General features: G+C 38.6%; 1 protein-coding gene across 1 annotated transcript; it reads right to left on the reverse strand.

Annotated features, from left to right (window-relative positions):
* Window positions 1-5,709: 5,709 nt before the first annotated feature.
* On the reverse strand, window positions 5,710-7,309 carry LOC145051642 (equilibrative nucleotide transporter 8-like). Its single transcript, XM_078999510.1, has 2 exons — window positions 6,600-7,309; window positions 5,710-6,504 (listed from the first exon to the last, which is right to left on the reverse strand). Exons 1-2 carry the CDS (start codon window positions 7,123-7,125, stop codon window positions 5,798-5,800), a joined length of 1,233 nt encoding a protein of 410 aa, XP_078855636.1. The 5' UTR covers window positions 7,126-7,309; the 3' UTR covers window positions 5,710-5,797.
* Between the last annotated feature and the right edge of the window lie 14,807 nt (window positions 7,310-22,116).

A 22,116-nucleotide genomic window follows, 5' to 3' on the forward strand; every position in this document is an offset into this window, starting at 1 on the left:
CTCTGAACATTAATGACAATGCATCATTTTAAGCTTGGGGAATGAGTCAATGTCAAAACTTTGCATTTTTTGTTAAAAGATTTTAAATGTTTCAGTTTTTCAGTTAAAATTTTCAATTTTACTTTCTGCATTGCATGTGCATATAAAAAATTCAAAAAGACAAAAATATTTTTATATTATGTATTTCAACATTATAAAAAAATCTGGGAAAAAAACACAAAAAATATTTTATTTTTAGTTTTTAGTTTATTTTATGCATCAAAAAATGGAAAAAGTTACATAATATGATGACATTACTTGCATTCGATAGTTCTGTAAAGATGGAAAATGAGAGTCTAAAGCGACCGGATCGATAGTGGTAAGTTCAGTAATAGTTCTCATAACTAGGGGTAACAAAACACTGTGAGCTGAGACGCTGGTTGTAGAAAATAAAAAGAATTATATACTAAAACACTACATGAGCTGGGATAAAACAAGTTCAGAACTAATTTATTTTGAATATTTAACAAGAAACTTGTTTGACAAGTCTGGATCCATAGAACACGGACCTATTTGTTGACACGTATTACCTTCACGGTAACAAAGAGCCTTATATTAGATCCATGCAGTCAAAAAGAAAAGAAGGGTACGAAATGTCATATCCGATACCCAAGTCAAAGTTCAAACACTTAATCAAAGAAACCTCAAGAAAATCAAAAAGACGAATGAAGAATTCAAAACCGAAGGAAAAGATACAAAGAATCAAGTGCAGTCAGTTTGGAAGTCATCTCAAAGTTAAATACCCGAATGAAAAATTGTGTGACATGATATTTGTCATTCTCATAAAAGCGAAAGCATAGGAACTGGGCCCCTACGGGTGGGCACACTACTTCGGTTAAAGATGATGTGATATGATGTGTTCTTAAGGATAAGTCGAGTCCGGTTCTTAATTATTTAGTCTTAAGGACATAAAATTCTGAAACATGCTATCCATGCGAGCAAGGTTAATTAAGGTATAAAGTTTAAATAAATGTAACAATTGATTTATTGGTTTACACCATCGAGCTTTTTCCTGAATTTGGGAGTCTGTGAAAGATGGAAGCTATTGAGATGGTTACTTTGGCAGTAACTGCATTGGAGCTTTCCTCGATGTAAAGTCTGATCATGTGAAAAAAAAAGTGAAGTTTTTTCTGTTACAAGTTATTTAGTTTTTACTCTAAGTACTTTTTATGTCATCTACATCTTTCCATTTCAGTTATAATTTTTAATATTTTTATTACTTGAGTGAAAACAAGGTTTAAGCTTGTAGAGATTTGATAGACACAAGAGGAGGAGTTTACCCATTTGATAGAAAATATGGGTCTTGGAGGAGTCAACAGGATTTCATCGCCTATGTGGGCAATGGCGGCGTGAGGTTGCTTTATGGATTCTAAAGGACTAGGCACATCTACAGAAAAAGAGTAAGACTTCCACACTTTAGGTTATGTATGCCTTGATGTTCATAGAGCCAACCAGAGTTTGTAACATTGGCACAATGAGGTTGAATTTTAGGAATGGTCACACAGTTACCTTTCATAATGTGTTGCATGTTCCTAGGATTTTGAGTAGACAAGTTTGAAAAGATTGGATACAAATCGGTAATCGAGAATGGTCGTGTGGAGTGTTTAGGGAAAAGTGCAAACAATATCATAACAAATTCAGAATTATAAAAACCAATCATTCACATTTTAATAATCAAATATATGTTAATTTATAACACTTGTTTAGTATAAAAGCATCTATCCTAATAAATGAAGATCATCTTTCCAAATGTCATCTTCTCATTAAATTTGCCACATATAATTTTGTAAATTTTTTGATTAAGTTTAAATCCACATGTCATTTTGTGGTTTTTTTTTTGAATTAAATCAATTAATATGACACATAATACTAAATTTATATATGTAAAGTATTAAATATATTGTGATAATAAATGCAAAGAATTTTAAAAAAATATATATGATATATTAAAATACATTGAATATGATAACAAATTTAATGAATATGACAAAACAATTATTGATATTATGAATGATCTTTTTAATAGTAGTTCTATTATTCATTAGAATATGTCTATTTATTTTAAAAAATTCTTAATATTTAAACTTTGATATATTTTTTTAATCAACCGTGTAATACACAGGTTTCACACATAGTATCAAAATAAATAAGTTCTCGATCTCTAACAATATGATATCAACATCAAAATTAAGACAAAAAAAAAATAATATAAAAATATTCACAATTATTTAAAAATTGAGATTATTAAAATATGTAGCGAAAATCAAAATTTGTTTTTAAAGTATGTTGATATTGAATTTTAATTTCTAAATATAAAAAACAGCTAATTTTAATATACTTAGTTAAATAATAAATAAAAAAATTAAAAAAATTAAAATAGATTTTTAAACTCTAAATAAACGATTTTAATTTGTTTTTTCATGGTTATTTCAATGGTTCCCAAGTCTTAAATAGACCACATATAACTAAACAAAAGGATTATAAGAAGATATTTTAAATTTTAACTTGGAAGAAAATCTTCCATATTAATAAAAGAATAGTTTTGTTTGAATAAACATATGCATTTAATTTTTGCCATGTGTCAATATATCAAAGTTCATTAAGAGTTTGTCATATGTCAATATATTTAATGCAATAGTTTAATATAAAATCATTTAATTTAATAAGGTATTGAATTAGCATTATATCTTTCGTTCATACCATAATTACCTACAACTGTATTTTACTATTTAGTTTACGATTTACACAATCCTTGAATATTAGGCATATTATTAGTTCAAATATAATATTAAATTTAAAAAATTAAACATATTTACGTCACAAATGTATGTTTATTGTTCTTTTTTAAATCACCGTTCTTATTTTCTGTGCAATTATATCACGTAAATAAGGAGATTTTGATTTCAATTCCATTTTTTATCTCGTTAAATATGGAGCTTTTTATCTCTACAATAATGTAAACCATCAAAGACTGAATTTTTTTCTTTCATTTTACATCTCAAGTTTTATTCTTTCCAATCGGAGATAACTTCTGCAAGTGATTCATAAATATAGGTACATGCCTTAGTATATTCTTTTCTTCTTCTTTAATCTTTAAAATCATTAATCCACTATTTCTTATTGTATATGTAAACAAATAAGCGTTTTTTAGTTTAAATCAACTGGATGAAAATATGTTTTAAAAAACTAGCAACACATAGCAGTCAAAACTAGTATACTCATTTGAGAATAAAATAAGGTAATTATTTTCTGTGTAACTAAATCTCATTAAATCCAAATCAGGTAATAATTTTCGAAATATGCTGAAAAGTTCATTGGTATTACTTTATCATATATTTTCCTCAATCGACGTTTTATGAACATTACAAATATTATATTTCACATATTTATTTTAATCAACGATTATAATTTTACATAAACAAAAAACATAAATCTCTTAATCAATAATTTATTGAAAGTAATTAATTAATAATTCTGAGATATTACTATAAAAATTTAATTATTTTTGTAACCGTAATTCACACGGGCTATAACCTTCTGTTATTATAAGATTAAAGCTCAATGTGCTATATAACTCATCTAATGAATAGAGACAGAATTTGAATTTATATACTTGCCATGTTTTTGGTAGGCATGTATGTGTTGATTGAGTATATGCATTGAAACTTGTGCCGAATAGCAATGGAATTATAACCAACAAGATCTTCGTAATTCATAAACATTAAAAATGAATATTCAAGATCAAGTAATATAACTTAATTGTTGATTACATAAGTTAATAAAAACAAGGAAAACTTTAGGTTAAAAATGTTTATCTTAGAATTCTTACTAACATGCAATTTGCATTGTGTTGATGCATGCATACAAATGTACAAAATAAAGCCTAAAGTAATTTCCTTGTAGATTATAATCCTTTATTTCATTCAACTTGTTGGACATGAGTTATTAAACGAATGTAGTTTTTAATTATAGTTTCTTCATCTTGTTGGATATAACCAATGTATTTTATTGGATTTAACTGTGTTGGATATAATCGATGTATAGACAGCTGTTATGCTTGTGGTTGTGGTCTAGATTATTACTCTTCCGTCTGCCACCTTAAAATCCATGTCTACTGTATAGAAACACACTTCTACAGTAATATATGGGTTAATGACCTATTTATCCAATAAATACTTATATATTTGATCAAATTTACTAATTTAGGAAAGCATGGATATTAGTATATATACATATCTATTGTACCTTAGTGTTTGGTTTATGTAAGCCCATTTATATAAACGGCCCAACCCACAGTTAGTATACTGTTGAGGAATGTGAAATTGTGAATGAATATCATTTATGAGAAAATACATTGCATGGTATCAGAACTGTAATTAATTTGTTCTATTTTCTTTTTTAATCATCGATCATGTTTCTCTCTCCTATCTTCATCTTTCTCACCTGAATTCTTCCCCCCTCATTGTACAACCTTAGCAGACCATACATCCATGACGACTTTCTAGGATTACTATGAAAAAACAATGGAATTAGTTAGCATGAAATCATACGTCCTTTATGTTAGATATGGGCTAACTATTGTGGTGCGTGGCTCAAGCTATTTTAGACCCACTGTTTTTTTTTTGATGTCTTCAACTATGGGCCTCAAAGAAGCCTACTATCAAATATAGGAAAATATGCATGGTTACTATTAGATAGATATAAAAATCATTTTGTTTCATTAATTGGTACAATAGATCAAAAAAATCCACATGGGCGCATATAGTGATTATAAAAAAAAAAATCCACATCGTTGTATATTAGGTATAAATTGAAACAACATATATATTTATTATTATAATAATTATACTTCAAATATACCAAAAATTCTTGGTTCTCTCTAAGATCCACAACTTTGCCTATATATGTGGATGTCAAAACATTTGTTTTGACTGTGTCTATATATAGAAACGAACTTATATTATGATGATATAATCAATGAGTTAATGATTTATTTATGGAATGAACTTACATATTTTTATAAAATTACTCGACCAAATGGATTTATATCAACTTACATAATCCATCTTCTAATTTGTCACCAGATTTTTACAATTTTTTTAATGCGTGAATTTATAAAAAAATAAAAAATAAAAACATTTTGATTTACAAATTGAATTGTATCATAGCGACATAAATAAATCCATTTCATTAATTAAATGAAAACATGTACTTCATTTACATATAAATATAATAAATCTATAACTTATCCTGGATATTTTACTATAATTATATTTTTCTTACACTTCAAAAGTACCTAAACGAGATCTCGTTTATTAGACTCGCCTTAACGGCTTCTATCCTGCTTTAACGTATGTATCTTCAACCCCGAATTTGTTATATATCTCCACACTCAAGGATATGTCTTAAAATAGTAAAATATGATCACAAGTTAAATCTAATTTTTAACTTATATGATATTCTAAATAGCTTAAAAAATAACTTTTATAAATTACTTTGTAAAGTAATACTAACTAACTAACCTATAAATTAGCTTTACTAGCTTATAAAGTAGCCTATGCACCCCCAATCACATTGTTACTCATTTTTCGAAATTAGAAATTTGTGAACTGATTTCAAGGATTTTTTTGGAGAAACATAAAAATATAAACTTGAATTCTCATATAAAAAAAAAAAAAAAAAAAAAAAAAAAAAAAAAAAAATGCTAATTTATTTATAAGATGACATAAGTCACATAACCATTTAAATCATGGTTGAATTAAAGCAGGTTCCACAACCAACCAAAAGCCGATCCTACCACTAATCCAACAACCAAAGACGTTTCCATAGCAATCCCAACAACCTCCGACTCCTCCACCGGAACCGACTTCGGCGCAAGAATCATAAGTACACTCGTTAGATACCCATTGCTCACACCAAGCATCAATGTCAGAACGATCACCGGAACTTCACTACCCATCCATTTTGGTCCATGTATACACCCCATAAACAACGGATAAAACACCACCCTCGCCATACAACACCATATCGCCCCCTTACTCCGCCGTGGCAAATATATCGCCGTCAAACACTTCCCCAAAAAATCACCAACATTAAACGTTGTAATCAGAATTATAGGATACCAATCCTTGAAATAATCGGAACTAACGTTTTCACTCAAGTAACCTGGGAATATCGACAACGAGACTATGTAGATCACAAGCCCCGCCGTCACGAACCACCGGATCTTCTTCACCACCACACAAAAATGTGTCCCGATTGCCATTTGTCCGGTGGCTTCATTCCGGGATTTGTTCCTGTAGTATCGTATCACCGGCAGTTTGTCCAACACGTTGGTGCAGATGACGCAGATGAGTACGATGAGAGCACTGAACACGAAGTAGATCTGTGTGCTTGTTCGGAGTCCCTTTTGAGTGTGGGGAAGTGACGCTTTTGTAATAACCCTCAATATTGAAACCATAAGACCTGAAATAAAAAAAAAATAAAAAAAACAACAAAGAATTATATATATAGTGATAATGAAATCGGATAAGGGTGATTTTAGGAATGAGATAGCATACCGGCGGTGGCATTGCCGGCGAAAACAGCTTGCATGTAGCGTCCAGGGAGTTCACCGGTGGCTCCGACTAAACTTCCGCCCACCAGACCGTCGGCTAAGCCGCTGACCATTACCATTGAAACAAGGACCACAAATGCGACATTTGAACCTATTTCGGATTGATTCCCGTGATCGATCCAGTCGGTCACCGGCGCCACCATGAGAGCTGAAATAAACAAAGCCTGACCTACATTCATCCTGGTTCTCACCGACGGCAGCTGAATCCGGCATGATTTGGGCCAACAGAGAAGGGTGAGAAGCACGGTGACGGCGGCGCTCATGTAACCAACGGAGAAAACCTTGTTGACGTGTTTGGTGGGGTAAAGGTACTGGAAGTAGTCGACGGCGGTGATGAAAGCGTTCCATGGAACTAAATAGCCGGCACCAAGAAAGAAATGGATCATGTATGCGATCTGGTAGGTGTCTTTTGGCTCCACGTCGTGTATCTTGTTAGGGTTCATGTCGACCTTTAAGTTTAGACTCTCCATTCCGGCAGGCGGAGATAGGTGCGCCGACCACCGTCTGGACAGGACTGTCGGAGTACGCGAAAATAGAGAGCAGTACTATCCATGACTGGATTTCTTCTGAACTTATACACTGATTTTGCATGATTTCATGTTCGCCAGAATATGCCACGTGGATATGCTGAAGAAAGACAAATATTCGACCGATTTTTCATTTTGAAACAAATGGCGTAAGGTTTTAAGTGTTCAAGATGTATGCAACTTCTTGTTGCTGCTCACATTTATTTGGGTGAATGATTTTCAAAATCACTTTATGATATCGCATATATAATTAGTGTGAATGTGATAGAATAAATTTTGGATTATAGTATTATTAACATTATATATAGTGATAAAATAATCACGTATTATAGTGTTTGATTATAAAATGACTGAGACATTTTTGTTAAAAAAAATATGAGTCTTCGAGAATTGAAGTGTCTTTGTCATGAGTTTTTGGGAGCTTTTATTATTGTGTTTAAAATCAAAATTTGTTACTTAATACAAGTTTTAACTTTTTATTTTAAACAGAAATTTATAATCTAAAAGTTAACTAAGTAGTTTTGAACAAAGCTGTCAAGATTGAGATCCTATCTAAAAACGTTTTTGAGTTTGCAAGATCGGGATCCAGATCCTAAGATCCAACAAAATAAAATATAATTTTAATTTATAATATTTAATCATGAAAAATATTTCAAGCATTTAATTTTTCGTTCAAAAGTTATAAAAACTTCAAAATATTAGTCATATGTCACAATAAAAAATGATAAATGATAGATTAGTAAAGGATAAAAGACATAAAGTGATAAAAAAAAAAATTCTTTTGCAAAACAAAATAAAACAAGAGAAGGTAGGATCGGATCGGATCTCGATCCTACGATCCTACCTACGATCTTACAATCCTACCTGCGATCCTACCCCAAATACGATCTTTTTTACGATCCGGATCGTTTTTCATACCTAGGATCGTAGGATCGTACGATCCTACGATCAGGATTGCGATTTTGACAACCATGGTTTTGAGAGTTCTTTAGCTTTTATCTTTTCTATTTTATATATTTTTTTAAATGACAATTATCTGTGCAGAATACTCTTCACAAATAAAAATAAGACAAAACTTCAAAAATGGTCTCTATGGTTTTCGAAAATATCAAGTTTAGTCCTTAAGTTCAAAAAACCTCACAGATGGTCCTTGTGGTTTCAAAACTTTTAACAAATGATCCTTTTCGCTAACTTCGTTAACATTTAGCTGTTAAGTGAAGGACATTTATGTCATTTCACAACCACAATGACCATTTATGAAGTTTTGTCTTAATTTAAAAAAAATAAAAAAAATATATAATTATTTAATATTAAACACCCTCCCCCCCTCTCTCTCTACAAAAAACCTACCCACCCATCGTTGTTACTGAATCCGCTTTTCAAGCCCTCCAATCATTCAAACAAGAATTCATTGACCCAAATGGGTTCTTGAAAAGCTGGAACAATAGCGGATATGGAGCTTGTTCTGGAAGTTGGAAAGGAATCAAATGTGCTCAAGGTCAAGTTATCGTGATTCAACTTCCATTGAGAGGATTAGGTGGTCGAATCACACCGAAAATTTGTCAATTTCAAGCTCTCAGAAAGCTTAGCCTCCATCATAACGCCATTGAAGGTTCGATTCCGAAGGAACTAGGTTTCCTTCCGAATCTCAAAGGACGTCATTTGTTTAACAACAGTCAACAGGTTCATTGGTTCGATTCCTCCTACATTGGGTTCATGTCCATTGCTTCAAACTATTGATTTGAGTAATGATTCTTTGGTGGGTGTTGATGGGTTTTAGCCATAAGAACATCCTATGTGCTCATACAAACCCTAATGCTTGGATCTAGGTTTCTCTATTGTACATGCAATTCATCCAAGACTATAAACCCTAGATCTAACATATGATAATCAATATAACATATAAATTAGGGTTTAGATCATACCTTGATTGTTATGCAGCAATAACAATCTCAAATCCTCCTTGTAATAACTTTAGAAAGCTTAGAGTCACAAATGTCACTCCTCTAATGGTTCACAAACACCAAGAGCAAGAGGATAAAGAAAAGAAGAGAAGGAGGCTGCCCAAAACGTGTGGAAACCCTAGAAGACAAGTTCACCATGTTTTTGGGGCATAAGGGTTCTTTAAATAGTGAGGCTATTAGGGTTTTCTAACAAGGAAACCCTAATTTGGATACTTAAGCCCTAAGCAACCCATGGGCTCCTTCCTTAAAGGCCTAGGACGATTTCTAATGGGTTTCCCCATAGAATTCGTCCACTCCTTTAATATAGAGTCCATTAGCTCGATATTCAACTATCATACAATTGACAATTTTAGTCCCTTAAGTTAAATTAATCTCTTTTAGTCACAAAACTAATTACCAATTAATTCTTGACTAATATTAATTAAACAATATGATTTCTCCTTTAATATATATTGTTCTCATAATATATTAATAAATCATATTTAATCCTTTCTCTCCATAATTCATCCTATCAAGTTGCTTTGGTGAAGGCAACCCAAAAGGACCATGCACCATCGGGTCAAATACATACCAAAAATAGTTATGGACTTAGACACTAATCCAACAGTCTCCCACTTGGATAAGTCTAATAACTATTCTGCGTATGACTTCAGATCCTGATCTGCAATTGTAGCTTTCCAAATCCGCTGTCAAATCTGATCTTATCAGATACGCGTGTCCTTTAGATAAGGGATCATATATTCCCCCATTCTAGATATCGTATAGACTGAGACATGGATCTAAAACATTCTCTTTGTCTATGTGCTATTTTGCGAATTCAGATTTATGACGACTGACAACAGACTACAATTTGAACACATCAAATTTAGTCCCGGCTTGGCCAAGCGCTTAGGTGCCATCACTAAATCATCGAGGGGCCCATAGATATCGCTTTTATCCTACTTTGGATAAAAGGAACGGATAAACTTTGACTCAATGCTCGCTTGCACTCACTCACCGAATTACACACAACAATATGTTTTATAACACCAAGTTACTGGTGTGTTTATATATTATCAATGTGTAACCGATTCGCAAGATACAACTCACACATCTCGGTTTCAAGAATATAAGATGTTATCGTCTCACCAATCACTCGTGATAAAATCCATGAAGTGATCTAAGTGAGCGTAGGTTTAATCCAATGCTCAAATCATATTCATAAGCACTCACGAACGTTGCAACAAATATTTGCTTATGTTTAATACTCTTTAGACAATCCACACACCAATTCATGACAGTCTTCATTCATATTTACTTCCAACATATGAACGACTGTGGCCCGTTCGAATAATTTGACTGTTCTCAACCAATTAAATTATTCAGGAAGTCAAAACATGCAAAGTGAAACACAAGAATAATACTAATCCCATATGGCCTCAAACCTTTGAGTATAAATAAAACACCTTTTATTTATCACCATATCGATTACTCATTATTTGTTGTTTCGGGTAATCAACTTCTTACTTGAATTATTACAACACCTATCCCATGCTCTTAGCATGCACACAATGTTTACCTATGGTTCTTACTTTGTGAAATAGATCAAATGAACACATTTCCAATCATACTCATTTCACAACTCCTAATCCTTTCCACAAGTGAAAGAATATCAAATTCTTGCCACTTATAGAATATGCTAGATTCTAATATTTTATGCAATGATCCTTTAGTAATGTCACTGCACTAAAGTCACAATGACTATTGCCAATGAAATTACAAAGTCCTCTATTGGAGATTGTTACAAGACAATTCCATAGATGTGATGTCTCTCACTCAAAGTACATTCCTTTGAACAACCTTTTGCATAAAAATTTCTAATTTAGACATTGATTCTCAATATCCAACTCCCAATATGGAAACGTTTCCATATTTTCCATATGACAACTCATTCTTAATAGAATCTTTTCTATTCATAATAATGTCGATATGGTCCATCCAATACTATACTTCCAACTACTCACAAGCGACCAATCCTCGGCGAACTTTGGATTGTCCTTTGATAGTTGTTTAATTATCTTAGTCAAAACCGATTCTTGTCCTTTTTCCTTCTAAATGCGCTAGACATTTGGAAAATTTTAGAATGGTCAAATATTATAGCATTTTCAATCGATCCTATACCCGAAACGTATGGTACACGATGCATAATGTCTTACATGAAGATTCGATACTTTATCAATCTTCTGCCATAATATTTTATGTGCTACGTTCTCACAATTCGAACTATGAAGAGGAATGCCGTAATCATGATCGAAATTTAAGAACACACTATGTATCCTTGACTAAATTTATTAACATTCCACAACCTAAGCCTTTAGATTTGAAATGAAGCATAATATTCTCTCCCTTAATTATAGCAAAACAACTATTCAACCCTTACAACTTTGCAAAGTATGACTCTTGTTTTCTATAATTAATATTGCTAACTTGCAACACTTGCTTTTATAATCATACAATCATAACATTTATGCTCCCACTATCATGATGATTATTATAAACATAAAACTTATGCTCCCACTAGCTTTGACATGTATTCAGAAACAGCTTAACTTTCAGAAAAACAATGCCTATTGAATTTCTTTAAGTTCATATTTCTAATACCCAATGCTTTGATAATCTTTTATCAAGGCTTCTTAAACTTATACACCTTTGCCTTGGATAGTTTATATGTATGTCTTAAACAATTTATACTAATTGCCAAATCTCATAATTCAAATCATGGAAAGGGATACCGTAACCATAATCGAATTCGAGAATACAATTTTCACAATCACTATCTTCTTAAAATCTTCCTTAGTGAAAGCATTTCCTCACAGTCATTTTCATGAAGGAGGGAATCTTATGACACTTAGACTTTAATGGTGTATGTGTTCCTATCCATGTGAATTTGTCAAAACCAAAGTTTGCGACAAATCCAAACTCATATGGACCGAACCTTCTCAATCTTGATTTCTTGCCTTATGGTAACACGGCTGCCCACCATGTCTTCCAAGTAGTTAAGCAGCTCACCCTTTCCTATCAATGTACTTTCAATTGATCAAGGCCCTTGCCTTTTATGCATTCAAATGAGAACTCATAGGGCTCACATGCATAATTAACTCAATTGGAACGGCACAGAAACAAGGTAATGTCAACACGATAGGTTGTAAACCTCTACTCGTGTGCTAGTGATGATCGATAAGGTTTATTCTTGATTTGTTATTGAAACCTTTCAAGACCATTAAGACTCCCACTGACTCCTTGACATACAAGATTCTCTTGTCAATAAACATTTCTTGACAAACAAATATTCAAGAGTTAGTGTAGCCTTTATCAAGACAAAACATTTCATAAAATTGGTTCTAGTTAGTCTTTGTCTTATCCAAGACATCACAACTTTCCAATTTCAAATGTGCGAGATTAGGAAAACCTTTTTCCAAATTCTACATTTGATGAATGTTATAAACCTTCTAAAGACTTGTCACTCAATATTACAATCTTAACTTTAAGACTTGTTTTGGAATGAAGTATGATTCACTTCTTGATTTAACCATTTCTTCAATTCTTGATTCCTCTTCTTAGACATACAATTGTACTAAGATTTAGTTAGAGGATCAATTGTGAAACGACCCAGAAATACGACCCGAAAATTTCATTTTTAATATAACCAAAAATCATAAAACAGAGTATATCATCATAAAATCATGTGTTGCAAATCTCAAAACCATACTAAAATACAAATGAGAAAGTGGTGTCACGACTGTATCAAAATATCTAAGATAGCTGATCAACTCCCAGGATAAAAACTGTAGCTGTGGTGTGTGCGATGCCATCATCCCGAGCTCTTCCCTTTGCTTGCGGAAATACCTGAAACCAAAACTGAAACTATAAGCACGAAGCTTAGTGAGCTCCCCCAAACTACCACATACCACACAATAACATAAGCACATACTGGGCCTTGCCCACTGCATCGGACCGAAGTCTGGCTAACCGGGGCCTTGCCCCCTACATTGGACCGAAGTCCGAAGCTGACTAGAACATCGGGCCGAAGTCCGAAGCTGACTGGGACCTTCGTCCCCTACATCGAACCGAGTCCGAAGCTGACTAGGACATCGGACTAAAGTCCGAAGCTGATTGAGACATCGGACCGAAGTCCGAAGCTGACTGGAACCTACGTCCTCTACATCGGACCGGAGTCCGAAGCTGACATCGGACCAAAGTCCGAAGCTGACTGGGACCTTGTCCCCTACATCGGATCGAAGTCCGAAGCTGACTGAACATAGCATAAACATATCATCTAGCATAAACACATCATCTAACATAAACACATAACCCTGTCTGAACCACGAAGGCATTAAACATACTAACTACTACATCGGACCGAGGTCCAAAGCTGACTGCTAGCTAAACGGGCCGGCATTGTGGCCTTAGACCCGTTACTACTGGAAGGAAACTCACCTCGTGAACTGGCTGCTGTGTGTATGGTTCTGGAAGCTAACTGCTGCTGCTCCGGTATCTCCCCGGCTACAAGGCCATAAACACACTCAATCAAATACTAAACACTGCACTGGGGTAAAATGACTCTTTTACCCTTGGTCAAAGTCAACTCTCCTGGTCAAAGTCAACCCTCTCGGTCAAAGTCAACCCACAGTTGACCTGACTCGCCGAGTTGGGCTGCCAACTCGCCGAGTCTCTAGTTCTCATTTCACAATCCCACTCGTGGCTACTCGTCGAGTATGGCATCGACTCGACGAGTACTCTCTCGATCCTAAAACTCAGACAATCTGCATCCGACTCGCCGAGTCATATGAACAACTCGACGAGCTGTTCTTGAGCTTAAGAAGATTGCCTTGGACTCGCCGAGTTGTATGAACAACTCGTCGAGTCCCTCCATTACTGAGTCTGCTCTCCAACTCGCTGAGTCCACTCTACTACTCACGGCTTCCACTCGACAATACTCAAAAAGGGGGAAAAACGGGACTCGCGACGTGATTCGCCGAGTCATTCTTCCGACTCGCCGAGTCACATCCATGCATCTACTCTAAACTCGATTCTGCTTGAAACCATTGCATACAAATGATAGATCTGAGTCCAATAAGCTGATTCACCACGTAAAGTTTCCAACTTTACGTGTACATACACATGAAAAAGGAGATAAAGGCTAAAAAGGCACTTAAAAGGGTAGATCTAGGGTTATCATGCAAAATAGCTCCATAAAGACAATAGATCTGGGCTCTACAACTCCTAAATGAACAGATCTAAGGATATCTCGACATAATAGGGTATCCATACAATCATAAGGCTTGAGAAAAGCATCAAACTAGATCTAGAAGAGTTCTAATGGAGGTTTAAAGCATAAAACAGGAGGGAATCCGAAGAATACCTCAAAGAACTCTGATTTGCCCTTGAATCTTTGCTCTACACCTCTTCTCCTTGCTCCTTTCTTCTTCTCCTTCTTCAAGCCTTCAAAATTTAACACAAGAACACTTAGATTACTCAAGGATAGATTAGGGTTTTCTCACAGCTTTCTGAGGGTGAAGGAGGCGAGAATGGGGGCTATAAGGTGGATTAAATAGTGAGCTACCCGGGGATTTAGGGTTTCTTCTAGGCAGGCAGACTCGCCGAGTCCCGAATATGGACTCACCGAGTCGCCGACTAACACGTGCTCGAAATCCCGTCCCTACTCGGCGAGTCAGGCTATGAACTCGCCGAGTCCCTCTTGCAAACTTCTAATTAAATACTATGGAATCATCATACCGGCGACGGGTCGTTACAATTCTCCCCCACTTGGCTCAGACTTCGTCCTCGAAGTCTGCTACGGCTGAATCTGCAAATATCCCCGGATAGTGCTCTCTCATCTCCTCCTCAGCCTCCCACGTCCACTCAGACCCCTTCCGGTGCTGCCACTGCACCTTCACTAACTGAATTTCCTTGTTCCTCAAGGTCTTTGTCTTCCGATCCAGAATCGCGACCGGCCTCTCAATATAATTCAGGCTGCTATCAACCTGAATATCCTCTAGGGGAACGACTGCTGACTCATCCACCAAACACTTCCTCATCTGAGACACATGGAAAGTGTTGTGGATTTGACTAAGCTCCTCAGGAAGATCTAACCGATAAGCAACCTGTAACGCCCGTGTTTCTAGGCTAGGCATTAATATTGACATAATGGTCTAGGTTAACCTTTGTAACTCATTTAGAAGAAATGAAAAGGAATTATGTGAATTTTATGTGAATTATGTGTTTTATGCTTAATTATTAGGGTTTAATTAATTAAAAATAAAAATAAGCGTCAAAATTAAAGTGTGAGATAAGCCTGATATCTTTACGTAAAGTTGTAGTGGTCGAAACAAGGATTTCGGGGATATAAAGAATACCAAAATCCGAGTTATAACGAAGAAGTTATGACCTATTGAAGTTTCGCGACAAAACCGGCACGGTGCTGAATGTCGTAAAAAGTGAGTTTTTGATAAACTACTTTTTAGCCTTAGTAATCTAAACGAAAGTCGTAGTATTCGTTAAACCGAGAAGTTCGATAAAAAGAACGCCCAAATCTGACTTCGTATGAGGAAGTTATGATTTTTCGAAGTTTCAGCGTAGCAGTAGACAGCTAAAAACTCGAATTTTAGATCGATCGATTTTTAGCCGACACAACCTAAACGAGAATTGAAGGTCTCGTCATTAGGAGCACAACGGTAAAAAGTCTGACGAAAACGGACGTCGGATGAAGAAGTTATGAATTTTTAACGGATTTCCTATCCCGGTCTGTTAAAAATAATAATATAAAATTTAAAGTCAAAATTAGCCGACGAAGTCTAAACGGAAGTTGTAGATCGTAATTTTAGCTACGCGTGCATATAAAGAACGTCAAAAACGGAGCTCGTATGCGAAAGTTATGGATTTTAGAAGTTTTGGCACGAAAACCGAGAAATTTCGCATAGTCACACAATTGCCACGTCACCCTCGCTTAGAAAGTGACACGTGTCCTGCTGAGTCACCTGGCTGCTGAGTCATTAGGCTGCTGAGTCACCGAGGCTGCTGAGTCATGCGAGCCACGTGTCCTCTTCTAATTCGACCGAGGAGGAGGCCCAATCCGAAGCAGCCAGCTCCCCAGCCGAAGCTTCGCCCAGCTGCCGCGTGTGTCCGAGCCTCGCATAGCCTAGCTCCGAGTCTCGCAGGTGCGCCAGCAAGCCGCGGTCCACTTAGAAGCCGCCAGCGAGCCCTCGCATGTGCGAACCAGGTGCGAGCCATGCGAGCCTTGTGCGAAGCCACCCCCTGCGAGCCGTCGGATCTCCGAAGCGTGCCATCTTCTCAGCCGTTGGATCAAACTTCGGACCCTATAAATAGAAGGGTACCTGCGAGGGTTTCCGGTTACTTTTGGAATTTTGCCACTTTTAGCCCCTTTCTCCATATTTTCTTCATCTTAACATCCCGCAAAGCCCCGGTATCGATTGCAAAGCCCGGAATACCCCACGAAGTGCCCGAGAAGCCCGGAAAATTTATCTTTTCGGTTTCGAAGCCCGACCTTTCGCAGAGCCCGGTTTCTCAATAAAACTCCCGGTTTTATTAGAAACGATCGTTTTAGGAATCGAATTGCTGCCCGATTTTCACCAAAATAAGTGAGTGTGTAGTTACTTTCAATTTACACATAGATATGAAGTATTTACCTTGAAATACGTGTTATGTGTAAATATATTAATTGTTTGACTGAAGTGACTGTTGAATTGATGTTTTATACAAGTTTTAAACTGTATATGCTTTTTATCTACAAAATATGTTGGGTAGAACATGGGTAGATGAAATAGTGGGTATGATGAAAGGTGAGTTGGATAAAGGAGATGATCAATAATATTGATCATAAGTTAAGGGTGAGTGGTGAAAATTTGAGAGAATCACTTACCCAAATTGTTGGCCCCCGTCATTCAGCAGAGTATGGATGACAACCATGGACTATTCTAGACAGTCTATGGAACACTAGCAGGCCCGCAACCTGTAGGTGTAATGAACTATATGTTCATTTGCTGTACTCTAAAAACCCATTGACATGTATTGCAGGAGAGAACACCTGTAAATAATACTGTCGATAAATGAGAGCTATGGACTTAGCACATGTTGAATAAACTTTGGCAGCTATGGAATTAGTGCCCGTTGTATAAACCCCGGTCACGAGGTGACTTTGTGTCTATTCCTTAGGATGAATCCTTAGGAAGGAGTGATAGTTGATTCTTAGGGTAAACCCTTAAGAAATAAATAAAATAATGGTGTTTGGGGTAGTTAGGTTGATTGATTGATGTATAAACATAATAAATTTATGTATTGTGGGTTGAAAACCCTATATGCTCACCAGGCTTCCAAGCCTGACCCACTCAGTTGTTTATATTACAGGTAGAGGACCCCGAGCATAGTCGGATGATGATGATGAGTGAATTTTTGGATTATAGGCCAGTAGTTACAAATAATTGTCGTAAGGCTTATAATGTCTTGTTTATGCTTTTGATCTGTATTGGAACATGACATCCCGAGGTTTTGATATAAAAAGAAATGATATATTTCTTAAAGAAAGGTTTTGACAAACTTTTATCATATTTTGTTTTGGGGACCAACTCCGCAACATCTTTTATAAAGATTTCTCTGATTTGATTTTTAAAAAGCATAAATTAAATCGGTCTTTTCTGGCCGAGAAATTTGGGGATGTCACACAACCCGACCCACCCGGGCCAATACCCTGAAAGGACCAATAAACCTGGGACCCAACTTGCCCCTCTTCCGGAACCTGATAACACCCTTCCAAGGTGAGACCTTCAGAAGGACCATATCACCCACCCGGAACTCCAAGTCTGAACGCCTCCTATCGGCGTAACTCTTCTGCCGACTCTGCGCAGTCTGCAGTCTACTACGGACCTGCTGGATCAACTCGGTCGTCTTGAGCACCACCTCTGTGCTTCCAATGACTCGCTGACCTACCTCGCCCCAAAAAATCGGGGTCCTGCACTTCCTCCCATAAAGCAACTCAAAGGGAGGTCGATCAATGCTCGCATGATAACTGTTGTTATACGAAAATTCCGCTAACGGAAGGTACGTATCCCAACTGCCACCGAAGTCTAGAACACATGCCCTGAGCATGTCCTCGAGAGTCTGAATCGTCCTCTCACTCTGCCCGTCCGTCTGAGGGTGGAAAGCGGTGCTGAAATGAAGACGAGTACCCATCTCGTCGTGAAACCGCTTCCAAAATCTGGACGTAAAACGGACATCTCGGTCTGACACCACCGATACCGGCACTCCATGACGTGCCACGATCTCACGCACATAGATATCAGCTAACTTTTCTGCCGATATACTCTCCTGGATCGGGATAAAATGAGCACTCTTCGTCAACCGATCCACTACTACCCATATCGAATCCACTCCTCGTGCGGTTCTGGGAAGCTTGGTGACAAAATCCATGGTGATGTCCTCCCATTTTCACACGGGAATGTCTAACGGCTGCATCTTGCCGTGAGGCCTCTAGTGCTCCGCCTTGACCTTCCTGCAGGTCAGGCACCTCTCAACACACCAAGCGACATCCCGCTTCATGCAGGGCCACCAATAATCGGGTCGAAGATCTCTATACATCTTCGTCGCCCCTGGGTGAATGGAAAATAGAGACTTATGAGCCCCGTCCATCAACACCTGCCGTATTCCTCCCCAGTACGGTACCCACACTCTCCCATGAAGTGTCAGCAATCCCCGACTGTCATAATCAAATGAAGATGCTCGGCCCACTATCCTCTCACACTTCTGCCTCTCCTCCTTGAGGCCCTCAACCTGAGCCTCCCTAATCCGTTCCAACAACGGAGTAATCACTATCATCCTCAAACACAAACCTCTGATAAGGGTTGCCGAAACCTTGCGGCTTAGGGCGTCGGCCACCACGTTGGCCTTCCCTGGATGGTAAAGGATCTCACAATCATAATCCTTCAGCACATCCAACCACCTCCTATGTCTCATGTTCAGACTCGGCTGATCCATAAGGTATCTCAAACTCTTGTGATCCATGTAGATAGTACAAAAGACCCCATAAAGATAATGCCTCCAAATCTTGAGGGCAAACATAACCGCCCCCAGCTCTAAATCATGGGTAGGATAGTTAGCTTCGTGAGGCTTCAACTGTCTCGAGGCGTAAGCTATCACATGGCCTCGATGCATCAACACTGCTCCCATACCTGTGATTGAGGCATCAAAGTAGACTACGAAGTCCTCTACTCCCTCTGGCAAGGTAAGGATCGGAGCCTCGCACAATCTCTGTCTGAGGGTCTCGAACGCTGCCTGCTGCTCAGGCCCCCAACGAAATACCACCGACTTCTTGGTCAGTCGGGTGAGCGGCACTGCTATCTTGGAGAAATCCTGAATGAATCTCCGGTAATACCCTGCCAGTCCTAGGAAGCTCCGAATCTCAGATGGAGACTTCGGGACATCCCACTGCATCACGGCCTCTATCTTGGCCGGATCCACCAAAATACCCTTCTGGTTGACGAGGTGACCAAGGAACTGCACCTCGCGCAACCAGAACTCACACTTGGAGAACTTTGCGAAAAGTCTCTCCCTCCTCAAAACTTCCAGCACCTCCTTCAGGTGCTCCTCGTGCTGCTCCTGCGTCTTGGAATATACCAAGATATCATCTATGAATACTATCACTGACCGATCCAGCATCGGCCTGCACACGCGATTCATGAGATCCATGAACGCGGCTGGGGCATTGGTGAGCCCAAATGGCATCACCACAAACTCATAATGACCATACCTGGTCCTGAAAGCAGTCTTCTGCACATCCTCATCCCTAACCCGCATCTGATGATACCCGGAGCGTAGATCGATCTTGGAGAACCAAGACGCTCCCTGAAGCTGGTCAAACAAATCATCTATCCTCGGAAGTGGGTAACGGTTCTTCACCGTTACCTTATTCAACTCCCGCTAATCTATACACATACGATGCGACCCATCCTTCTTCCTCACAAACAGGATCGACGCTCCCCAAGGCGAACTGCTCGGCCGAATGAAACCCTTGTCTAGAAGCTCCTGCAGCTGCGTAGACAACTCCTGCATCTCAGGGGGAGCTAGGCGATACGGTGCCTTGGCTATCGGAGCCGCACCAGGAATCAGGTCGATCCTAAACTCAACCTGCCTCTCAGGAGGTATCCCCGGTAAATCCTCGGGAAATACATCCGGAAAGTCTCGCACTATCGGAACATCCTCCACTGTCGTCTTGCGCTTTTCCCGGGCATCCAAGACATAAGCTACATAACCAGCGCAACCCTGCTGAAAATATCGCCTCGCCCTTGCAGCGGAACAAAAGGTCGGTCCGCGCTGTGGCCTCTCGCCCTGAATCACTAACTCTCCCCCACTGGGAGTGTGGACCCTCACTAGCTGAAGCTCACAATCAATCACCACCCCATTGGGGCTTAGCCAATCCATGCCACACAATAACCTTATTCCCTCGCAGGGGAATAGGAACCAGGTCCACCGAAAACTACTCATCAAACAACTAAAGAGAACACCCTTTATGCACTCTGCCGACCCTCACGGTCCTGTCATCTGCTATCTCAACCTCTAATGGACAATCCAGCTCCCCTGGAGCTTTGCTAAATCTCTTGCTAAGCGCAAGCGATACGAATGATCGGGTAGCCCCCAAATCGAATAATACCATAGCAGAAATGCCGTTCACAGAGAACGACCCTATATAAAACATGCAATCATAAGCAATAATCAATCAATAAAATAAAGAGATGAAGGGAAGATACATACCCGTCACCACATCAGGAGTCGCTCGCGCCTCCTCTGCTGTCATCTGAAACGCTCTACTCTTCGCCTCTGGCGCCTCAGCTCGGCCCTGCCGGCCATCTGTAATCCTCAAGGTAGCAGGGGCAGGTGCAACCACCTTCCCTACTGCAGCTAAACTCGGACACTGGGACTTTTTATGTCCCCTTTGATTGCACTGAAAGCAAATCAGATCTAATGCTGCAACAGCAGTAGCAGGGGCCGTACAATCCCTGCTCAAATGCCCAGTCCGACCGCACTTGAAGCAGCCGGAACTCCCTGCCTTGCACACCCCATCGTGCATCTTCCCACACCTGCCACATCGACTGTGGCTCGGCTGGGACCTAGACCTATGATCAGAAACCTTGGGCTTTTTGCCCGAACTGCCTGAACCCAAAACCGCCTCCAGTTTCCTCATCTTCTCCATCTCGAGATCAATCTCCCTCTCCTGAGCCCTAGCAATCATGTCATCCAGCGTTTTACAGCTGGACCGACTCACAAACTGGCGGATATCGCTCCGCAACATCTCATGATAACGGGCCTTCTTCATTTCCTCATCGGCCGCATACTGAGGAACAAGAAGAGCCCTCTCCCTGAACTTGGCGGTGATCTCCGCCACGGTCTCTATAGTCTGGGTGAGGTCCTGAAACTCTCTGGCTAGCTGCTGCACCTCAATAACTGGTGCAAACTCCGCCCTGAACCTGGTAGAGAAATCAGCCCAGGTCATGGCATCCAATGCTGCATCATCTCCCATAGTATGTCCGACCTCCTCCCACCAATCCTGTGCCCTGTCCTTCAGAAGACAGGACGCTAATCTGACCTTGTCCCCCTCGGGACACCTGCTAGTGCGGAATGCGTTGGCCACATCCGCCAACCATCTAGTACTCGCTATGGGGTCTCGCGCCCCATGATAGTCTGGAGCTCCACATGCCCTGAACTCCCTGAAGGTAAGTTTGCGCGACCCCATCATGGACGCCACCTCAGCACGAAAGGTGCCCAATCTCTCATCCATCAGCTCTAGGATACCCTCCTTGATCGAACCAAAGATCACAGGAGTCTGCTCTAAAATGATACGAGTAATCTCTGAAGAAAGAAACTCTCTGGTCTGCTCATCCATGTGCTCGTTCCCCGAGCCTGATCCTGATCCCTCCCCGGCACC

This window comes from Lactuca serriola, chromosome 5, assembly GCF_051521515.1.
Source record: "Lactuca serriola cultivar US96UC23 chromosome 5, Lser_US96UC23_V15, whole genome shotgun sequence".
Lineage (NCBI taxonomy): Eukaryota > Viridiplantae > Streptophyta > Magnoliopsida > Asterales > Asteraceae > Lactuca > Lactuca serriola.

Excerpts from the sequence above, each read along its gene's own strand:
- LOC145051642 (XM_078999510.1), bottom strand. The coding sequence starts at position 7,125 with ATGGAGAGTCTAAACTTAAAGGTCGACATGAACCCTAACAAGATACAC. Across the intron at positions 6,505-6,599 it reads CGCCGGCAATGCCACCGCCG|GTCTTATGGTTTCAATATTG; the intron begins GTATGCTATCTC and ends TTTTTATTTCAG.